The 10468-nt window shown below is 33.7% G+C and overlaps 1 protein-coding gene across 6 annotated transcripts in view; it reads left to right on the forward strand.

Annotated features, from left to right (window-relative positions):
• Window positions 1-248: 248 nt before the first annotated feature.
• Window positions 249-10468, forward strand: part of LOC109341106 (T-complex protein 1 subunit epsilon-like) — a 17761-nt gene continuing 7541 nt past the window's right edge. The window contains exons 1-11 of one of the 6 annotated variants that reach the window (XM_019578916.1): window positions 249-334; window positions 377-588; window positions 1518-1836; window positions 1934-2282; window positions 2366-2498; window positions 2639-2691; window positions 2951-3053; window positions 3350-3516; window positions 3759-3872; window positions 4001-4179; window positions 4213-4366. In XM_019578916.1, the coding sequence (XP_019434461.1) occupies window positions 390-588; window positions 1518-1836; window positions 1934-2282; window positions 2366-2498; window positions 2639-2691; window positions 2951-3053; window positions 3350-3516; window positions 3759-3872; window positions 4001-4171 (1608 nt within the window). In that variant the 5' untranslated portion in view covers window positions 249-334; window positions 377-389 and the 3' untranslated portion in view covers window positions 4172-4179; window positions 4213-4366. The other 5 variants (XM_019578917.1, XM_019578919.1, XM_019578920.1 and 2 more) reach the window with 5 other exon arrangements.

A 10468-nucleotide genomic window follows, 5' to 3' on the forward strand; every position in this document is an offset into this window, starting at 1 on the left:
TAAACTATTTTGGCAAGTACTTATTACAAGTATTTTGTCGACACCCATAATATTTTTATCATCCCTAAGCTCTAGAAAATTAGAGACCAAGGAAAAAATGCACAAGAAATTATTAAAATGGTTTGTATGAATTATCATAGCACTTACGTACACTTAATTCCTCAAGCCCAGCCCACGTTACTAACCCAAAAATTATAACCACAACATGCATAGGGTTAGGGCTCCTTACTTGAAAACTCAGAAAAAGGTGGGAACCATAAGACTCTGTGTTCCAAAATCTGAGTATACTTTTCTCCTTCCTTCAGTAACCTTATTTCTACACTCTTCTTCTTCAGCAACATCACCATCATTTTCTTTCCCATTGGTTCCTTCATCGCCATCATCACAAAATGGCGTTGGCTTTCGACGAATACGGAAGGCCCTTCATTATTTTAAAGGAACAGGAACAGAAGAGTAGGCTAAGAGGTCTCGATGCTCAGAAATCTAACATCTCCGCTGGCAAAGCCGTTGCTCGCATTCTCAGAACCTCGCTTGGCCCTAAAGGAATGGACAAAATGCTTTCTAGTCCCGACGGTGACGTCACCATATGTCTGTTCTACTCTCTCTTTCGATCTCTACTTTTATTTTATTTTATGAACTGAACCTAAAATGATCAATTTTACACTTTAGTTTTTATCATTTGTAAGTAAATGTTTTAGTTTTTGTAGATTTGAGTAGGGTTTGTGTTGGCTAAATAAATCAGTGATGTAAAATATGTTTGAGGTAGTGTTTATAGAAGATTTTAAATGCGAGTTTAACTAATGTTTTATAATGAAACAAATATGGTTGCTTACTTCAGGGACAGTTTTGTATACTGGTAAGTATGAAGCATGAGTACTTCACTGGGTTTGTATTGGGTATCGATTTATTATTATTATTATTATTATTATTATTATTATTATTATTATTTTAATTTGGGGTACATATACTAGGTACATCTGGGTACACTTTGGTGTGAATCATTTCTGTGTCTGTTGTGTTGTATTGTGTTATATCCATGCATCCTAGTGGTTAAATCCTTATAGATTTAAGTTGAGCTTATCTTTGCTAATTAGATCAGTAACAGGTGTGTTTGTTGTGTCATATTTTGTGTCTTGTTTAGCATCCTAGCACTTAAATTCTTGTAGATTTGAGTAGAGCTTATGTTTTGTGATTAAATGGCTAACCTTATATTGAAGTAAAATGTGCGTTGTTTAGAAGTTTCCAGGAGGTGAAAGTTCTACTAAGTTTTGATTATGAAAGAAATTTGGTTGCATATGTGTAGTTTGTACTTTAACAAGTATAACACGTGATTGAACTGTCTCGATGTTGATGATTACCTGGAATTAGCAGTTACGTCATTACCACATTGAGACATATAGGCTTTTGATTGCATTTTATGGTTTATGCTAGAAGTTTATTAGTTATTAACTGTCTTGAGTGGTTGTCTCTGGCATTTTTGTTGTTACTGTAACTTACTAGTAACCTCGTGTTTTCAGCAAATGACGGTGCAACAATCTTGGAGCAGATGGATGTTGACAATCAAATTGCAAAGCTGATGGTTGAGCTGTCTAGGAGTCAGGACTATGAAATCGGTGATGGCACCACAGGAGTTGTTGTGCTGGCTGGAGCTCTTCTTGAGCAAGCTGAGAAGCTTTTAGAACGAGGAATTCATCCAATTAGGGTCGCTGAGGGCTATGAAACAGCATCCAGAATTGCTGTTGAACATCTAGAACATGTAGCTAACAAGTTTGAATTTGGAGTGACGGATTTGGAGCCTCTGATTCAAACTTGTATGACTACTTTGTCTTCAAAAATGTGAGTGCATTGTGATATAATTGCTGATTAATCATTTACTTTGTTGTATGATACATATAGTTATATAATCCTGTCTTTTGTTCGTTCTTATGTGCAGTGTGAATCGGTGCAAACGTAGCTTGGCTGAAATTGCAGTCAAAGCTGTTCTTGCTGTTGCTGATCTAGAGAGAAAAGATGTTAACTTAGATTTAATTAAAGTAGAAGGAAAAGTTGGTGGTAAATTGGAAGATACTGAGTTAATATATGGAATTGTTGTTGACAAGGATATGAGCCATCCCCAAATGCCTAAGCAAATTGAAGATGCTCAAATTGCTATCTTAACTTGCCCCTTTGAGCCTCCAAAGCCAAAGACTAAGCATAAGGTTGATATTGATACAGTGGAGAAGTTCCAGACATTAAGGAAGCAAGAACAACAGTATTTTGATGACATGGTTCAAAAATGCAAGGTGGGATTTCATTGAATTTCTAGAATTTTCTGTTTGTTATATACCTGTTTTTATTAATTTGTTTAAATTTATATAATCTGCAGGATGTGGGTGCAACCTTGGTTATCTGCCAATGGGGTTTTGATGATGAAGCGAATCATCTCCTAATGAACAGGAACTTGCCAGCTGTCAGATGGGTTGGTGGTGTTGAGTTGGAATTGATAGCTATAGCAACAGGTTTGTTTTCGTTGAACATTGTATTCTTTGTAAGTTTGTAACTCTTTCTACAAGATAACTGTGTGTGAGTTATGACTGTTAGCTGTTGCTATGATATTTTTCTATGCAGTCAAGAAGTGATTATTTATTTGTAAATGCAGGTGGAAGAATAGTGCCTAGGTTCCAGGAGTTAACTCCAGAAAAGTTGGGAAAGGTATCCTATACTCTTTATATTTGGGGGTTCTCAGGATCTTTAAATTATAGTTTTCCTTTCTTCTATTTCTTTGGGCTTGCTACTAATCTTCAATTCACATGCAATTGTGGGTTCAATAACGTAGAACTTTGGTAGTAATACCATTCTTCCGATATCCAATGTTGGGTAGCAATCTGGCATTCTTTACACTAAGGACTCATACACACTGTTTTTGCACGTTTGATTGGAATAACATTAATTGTTTATATATTTTTATAAGGCTGGTCTGGTTCGAGAGAAATCCTTTGGTACAACCAAAGACCGAATGCTGTACATTGAGCATTGTGCAAATTCAAGGGCTGTAACAATATTCATTCGTGGAGGTGAGAACCAGTAGTTTGCTACCTCTTTATTTAACTGGCTTGTTTTGGATTTTTTGTAATTACTCACCTTTCTGGAGAAAGATGATTTTCTAACATATAGTGGTTCAATATTGTGTTCGCTACTTTATTGCATCAAGGTGTGAATTTTAAACTTCTTTCAAATATTACCTGTTGCGTCAATGGATTGGCAACTGTCAACAACTGTATTTAATGCTGAGTTTTTTAAAATGGACTTTGAAGACTGATAAATGTCTTAGCAATCTTGACAAATTAATAAAAGCTGTCTTGTTTGGTAGGTAACAAAATGATCATAGAGGAGACTAAGCGCAGTATACATGATGCCTTGTGTGTGGCTAGGAATCTCATCCGCAACAATTCTATTGTATATGGTGGTGGTTCAGCTGAAATTTCCTGCTCTATTGCTGTGGAGGCAGCTGCTGATAAACACCCTGGAGTGGAACAGGTACTATTATTTTTAAACTCTGGGTTTAATTTTTATTCATTGTAATAGTTTTACGTTTTCAACCAATCATATGATGCCACCTGTTTAAAAAGTCTATTAAAAAACACTGTTCTTTACTTGTAGTCTATAGAGTTTATCCTGGTACATTGGTAATGGATCAAATGTAATTTCATCAGTAATTTAGTATTGTTTGGTTATTTCGGGAACTTCATTTATCTTTCGTTTTTTTATTTCCCCTGCAGTATGCTATCAGGGCATTCAGAGATGCTTTAGAGTATATCCCTATGGCCCTTGCAGAAAATAGTGGCCTCCAACCAATTGAAACGTTATCTGCTGTGAAGTCTCAGCAAATAAAGGTAAATTTAACATAGTTCATGAGTGCTTTGAGCCTCGTTTGTCGTTACTGCACTTGTGCACTCTCACCATACTATATATGTACTTGGTTTACTTTATATAATACCACTAACATTAGCTCTACCTTCAGGATAATTATCCTCATTTTGGTATTGATTGCAATGATGTTGGCACTAATGACATGCGTGAGCAAAATGTTTTTGAAACTTTGATTGGAAAGCAGCAACAGATCTTGCTCGCAACTCAGGTTGTCAAGATGATACTGAAGATCGATGATGTTATTTCCCCATCTGAGTATTGATATTTTTAGTTATTTCCCCATCTGAGTATTGATATTTTTAGTTTTTAACTCTTGTATTTCTTGCTCACTCGTGTTTTCATTGGGTCGGTTTTGTTTCGGATCTATTGGCCAGTGTATGATCACGTGGTGCAAATTTATGTAAGATTTTGGTATGGATTTATATTGTAGTTGGTTGATTGTGTCTTTGTTTGATGCATTTGTTACTTTATTAATACTGATTATTATGAATATAGATTAGTTCGTTTTAGTTTAGACCCTGTAACCTTTGATTTCTGCTGGTGCTTTCTTTTTAGGCCCTTGCCCTTTATGGGAAAATATGGATGACACAGAACAGTGTCAAAAAATGTCACTTTTACACCCTATGTGACTGCTTTTAGTTAGTTAATTTTTAGATGAGATTTTAGGGATGCGTCTAGACATAAAGGATGAAAAGTGATAGAACAATTTTATTTGTTGCAAGAGTTGTCAAATTTTAGGTGCTCATATATGCAAGTTCCTCATGTACTGCTCCTATTTAGAAAAATACTTGAGTTCCTCCTGAAGCCTTGTGTATACGAATCAGAGGATAATGGATGGAGAGAAAGACTTTAGAGTTATGAAATACATTGAGAGTTGTTTTCAACCATATATTTTCGTTTTGTTAGTTGGGTTTTGAAGTGAAAGAAAGGGAAATGAAAGGTTACAAGTGTATTTCATGATTCCGGACTTTTCATTTTACATCATCACATTTTAAAAATCAACTAGCAAACAGATCATTAGTGTTCATTTGCGAGTTAAAGTTTTGGATGGAAAAAGGAAGGCTCCAAAGCAATATCTAAAGTGTATTTTGGCTCCCAAGTATTTCATTTTCTTTCTCTTCCTTCAAAAATCTAATTCGCAAATAGACCATTAAAGTTTTAGACCACCACCTTCCTCTTTTGTCCCATGCCACTTGAATTTCATCGAGATACTCTGGTGCTTTCCTCTTGGTTGTTAGTCTTCCACACCTTTCTTTCTACATGTTTGAATGACAAGATATAGCAGAGGGAATAGCACTTTGGTCACGGGAATAGAAGACAGTAATGGGAATTCCAAGGGAGGGTGCAAATATTGGAAAAGAGTGTAACAAAGAATATATGCGCAATGGAATAAGAAGGGGTTGCGCACGAAGAAAACGATCTTTAGATGGTATACTCTGGAACAATAGTTTAGTCCCTTAACCAAGTCAAATACTTCCATGCAATAGTTGGGCAGTGGGAATCAGGATTATTAAAACCATTTCATACCGGCTAGTTGAACGGTAAACCGGTGAACCAATTTCAATACCAGTATGGTTAATAATTATACTAGTCATGTAATTATATTGGTCAAAACCAGCTAAAACTAGTTATACCGGTTGGTTTTCAATTAAATTGGACCGGTCATACCGGCCGATTTTTATTTAAAATTAATTTTTTAATGAAAATAAAAAAAATTGTTTTTTATTGATTTTTCAACATTAATGTTAATATATTAGATATGTATATCTAATTTTGCCGGTATGTGGTTTATTTAGTGCACCATCGGTTGAACTGTTATACCACCGATTAAACCATTATACTACTATATTAGTACCCTTACCAGTATGATAACATGTACGATATTAATAACACTGATTGAAATATTGCTGTGTTGAAATTAGATCTTCTCCCCTACTGTATGGAAATAATGATTTGTTTCTAACGGTCTAGATTTAAAATATTTATTAATAAAAAATTATAAATTATTAAACATACTATTTACCTCATATTTTAGTACTGTTGATATTGGAGATGATCTCAACCCCTGCTTTGCTATGTTTATCTGCTAAAACTTTTTTGGACGAGAATTATTTTTACATTCTATAGCATGTGAAATGACCTATTTTTAAAACGGTTAAAAGTTTTATTCTATTAACATAACTTTTGAACAGCTAAATTTTTCTTCATTTCTAACTTAGCAATCATTTTGGGTCAGCATACTTTTGAAGGACCCAATTATTTGTTTAATTTTAGTTATAAGTCATATTGGGTTAATACAACTTTTCGATCAATTTCTTTTTTATAAACATATTTTAGAAGTTGTGTTGGGCCAATACAACTTTGGAGCGCCAATTTATTTTTGTTAGACGTAAAGAAGTCGTGTTGGGCAAACAATAATTTTGATTAATTTATTTTTAATTTCTAAGTTATGCGGTGGTGTTGGGCCACTATAGTGGTCTAATTCTTTCTTGAGAATTAACCTTGATTGGAACAAAGATAAGTATAGTGACATGTATTTTGTAAATAAAAGTATGTTTTGGATTGGAAATTTTATGAAATGTAAGAAAGTCTACTCAGGAAATAAGTAAGAGTTATGAATAACGTTTTTATTAAGTTACTTTCACTAATGAATATTTGTAGTTCCGCAATATCGAAATGTATCTTTAGAAAGGTTTTAACTTACTTTGAAATATTCCCTTTATGAGTTTTGGGTGGTTTAAATTAATTTCTACAAACCTTTTTCTAAAAAATCTGATTTGGCACTTTAGAAATTGGAGTTGTTGTATTTTTGATAAAGTGATACTTTGTTTGAAGAGAGATCATAATTAGGTATTCCACATTTCTTTATGATTTAAAAAACATTACCCGATTTTTTATGGAGTCATTAAATTAGACTATTTCTTTTAATTAGCAAAACTAGTTTTATATGTAGTATATATTTTCATGTTGTGATGGTTACACCAGAAAACACAACTATAAGACCATTGTATTAGTCCTTTCCATAGGTGGCACAAAACATCAAAACATCTGATAATCATAAAAAGAGCATCCAACACACTATTATAATAATTTATCAGTCTTCCCATGATAACTAATTGTGTACCCCCAAAACATATTGGATCCATTTCAGCCAAATCAATTAGCAAAATGAGGTGTTATAGGTCTGGTGCGGGGAAAATTTTGGGCACACACTTTAAGAAGCTTGAAAATCAAAGTTCAAACAAAATTTGGGACTTAAAATAAATTGTGATGACAAAATAAAATAAGTGCACATTATATATTAAATGAATTAATTATGTCATATTTTTATAATATATTTTGAATAAAAGAGGTTTCATATAAAGGGAGGGATCCACTTACTCTAAGAATAAGTTTTTTAAACTTACTATCCATTCTGACCATCAATATAATTCTAGGGAAATCCAATTATTTGAATTAGTGAGTATATCTAAACTATTATATGTCCATAAAATTGATGGTTAGGATGAAGAGACTCTTAGAGGGGTACACATCTGCTGTCCCACACTTTGTGCCACTCCATGTACCATAGGTTTATGATTGGTCAGAACAAATATATTTAAATTAAAATTTAATTATTAAATATTTTTCTGACCAATCATAAACTCATTGTACATAGAGTGACACAAAGTGTGGGACAGCAGATGTGCTCTCCTCTTGGAGTAAGTGAATCCCCACTCACTCTTTATATAAACTGGAAGAACTTAAGATACATTTTCCTTTCAGGCTTGATTATTATTACTTGTAAGAGACTTTCATCTAATATTTTTTTATAGGTTTTATTCTTAATAAGCATTAAACAGTCTCATGTTTTTTTACTCTATATCAAATCTTTATTTCAATTAATATAAACTATGTGATCCAGGTATCAAATTATTGGGCAAAGTTATGGATAAAGTAATAATAATTGACAACCTAACAAATTTAAAAAATAATAAAAACAATGACATACTTGTCATATAGAAATAAAAGTGTATGTAAAAAATATTTAGTGCCCCTAATAATTATGGACAATATGTTATGTACTTGCTATTAAAGTTGTTAGTTAATTTCAGTTTGTTAGTTGTAATATTGTTTTCATTAATCGATTAAGAGTTTAATTAATCGATTAACTGGTTAGTTATTAGTTAGACATTGTAGTATATAAAGAGCGATTCCCTTATTCCTTGTAACTCAATTCAATATAGAAAGCTTTCATTTTCTCATTCACGATTTTCTCTCATACTTCTTGACTCATCAAGAAGTTTTTTTTTCATGTTTTCTACCATTTTAACATGGTATCAGAGTAATAATTATACACTTTCGCTTATCCATTCTATCTTCTTGTATCCATCAATCTCTCTTCTTGTGTTTTCTTTGCTTATGAGCAAAATTCTTTATACACTGTGAGTTTAATAATGAACAATGGGTTGGTGAAGAAGAAACTTGTATTTTGTTTTTGTTTCTTCATCTATGCATGATGGTGTTTTCAAGTCTTGCATGCATACACCAGCATGAATACTTCTATCATGACAAGAAGCTTGGTGGTTCTTGGTGTGTCAAGGCTAAGGGTAAAGTGGAAGGCATGGAGTTGGGGAATCTTCCTGAATGGATCCCTCTCTGTTTCTACTAGTGGAGAATGTTGGATTTCTATGTATAATCCTTTAAACTGAATGCGGAAAACCTAATGATCAGAGCTTTGTTCCTATAACAAAACGTTTATGCCCATACATAAACCCAAATGGAACAACCCTGATCTAGACCGAAGAAACCCCAATTGATTTCATAGTGAAGAAGAAAAGCATACATTGATTAGCCATTTGGAATTTTCAAGGGTATGTGGGTATGAAGATCTTCCAGATGATAAAGCCTGATGGTTTTCCTTCTGGTTCTTTAGAGGGGAATCAAAAGCCAAGGAGAGTTTCAACCTGATAGAATTCTGATGGAGATGTTACCTTATTGACAACTCCTCTTTTAATCCACCTTTATTCTCATCAGCTACTCAACCAAACCTGTTGCTCTACAAATGGGGACCATAACCCATAAAAATAACTGTAGCGGTTACTACTTAAGTTGCAATAACTCTAATTCAGTCCCGTCATCAATTCAGAAATTGCCCGAAGGTATCTATACTTATAATATTTCATCACACATATGCCCTTAGTCACCAAATTAATTCTTGAAGACCATTTTATATTTGGCTAATTAAATAATGGCTATAACACAATTATAGAATTATATTTGTGACCCATAAACTGTTAGAAATTATAACAATCTCCCACTAGTCACATATATGATTCACCATACGTGTTATCCTTATTGCGCGCTTAAATATTGCCATTATGACTCAGGCATACCCAAATTATCCCGTCCATTAGTCCTGTCTCCATATCGAATCACAGTGAATTTCGCCATATCAATCATGACTAATTCAACAATGACCACCAACATTGACACAACTAAATGACATAGATTCAATATGAAATGTGTAGCATGAAAATCACATGAATATGATCTGTACATGTCAATTTTCAACTGGTCTTACTTAACTTTAGTGAGATCCTTAATAATAACATAAAACCTTATTGTACAAATTATAAAGACAGAATACAAAACTGAATGATTAATCAACTGAAGTTTGAATATAAAGTATCCATACATAATACTGAAATTACATAGAACATAATAAAGGTGTACACATTCTAACTCTCACTAAACCAAAAAATCGTCACATTGTAGAACACCCATGTGAGCAGTATGCTCATGAAAGAGCTTGGGTGTGATAGCTTTTGTAAGAGGATCCACAATCATGGAGTTAGTGCCTAAGTGTTCTATGGAAAGCTGTCCACTTTGTACTTTCTCCTTAACAACTAGGAACTTAATGTCGATGTGTTTCAACTTTGCTAAACTCCTATTGTTGTTGGAGAATAATACGACTAACCTATTGTCACAATATAACTTTAGTGGTCTTTCAATTCTTTCCACAATTCGCAGCCCAGTGACAAAATTTCTCAGCCATGATGACTGATGTGATGCCTCATAACATGCTATATATTCAGCTGCCATGGTGGATGAAGCCACAAGAGTTTGCTTTGAAGATCGCCAAGAAATTGCACCACCGGCCAACAGACAAACATAGCCCGAAGTAGATCGTCTACTATCTTGGCATCCTGCAAAATCGAAGTCAGAATACTCAATGATCTCTAATTGGTATGATCTTCTATATGTGAGCATATAATCTTTTGTTCCCTTAAAGTACCTCATGACCCTTTTGGTTGCTTTCCAATGATCCATTCCTGGATTACTCATATATCTGCCTAAAACCCAACTATGAACGCTATATCCGGACGCGTACAAACTTGAGCATACATAAGACTCTCTACAGTTGATGCATAAGGGATCTTTTGCATTTCCTGAATTTCCAGATTTCCTTTAGGGCACTGATTAAGACTAAATTTGTCTCCCTTAGCAACTGGAGTATCCATTGGTTTACAGTCCTGCATGCCATATCTTTTAAGTACATTTTCTTATATCTCTTTTG

The sequence above is a fragment of the Lupinus angustifolius genome, unplaced genomic scaffold (genome assembly GCF_001865875.1).
Source record: "Lupinus angustifolius cultivar Tanjil unplaced genomic scaffold, LupAngTanjil_v1.0 Scaffold_369, whole genome shotgun sequence".
Taxonomy (NCBI): Eukaryota; Viridiplantae; Streptophyta; class Magnoliopsida; order Fabales; family Fabaceae; genus Lupinus; species Lupinus angustifolius.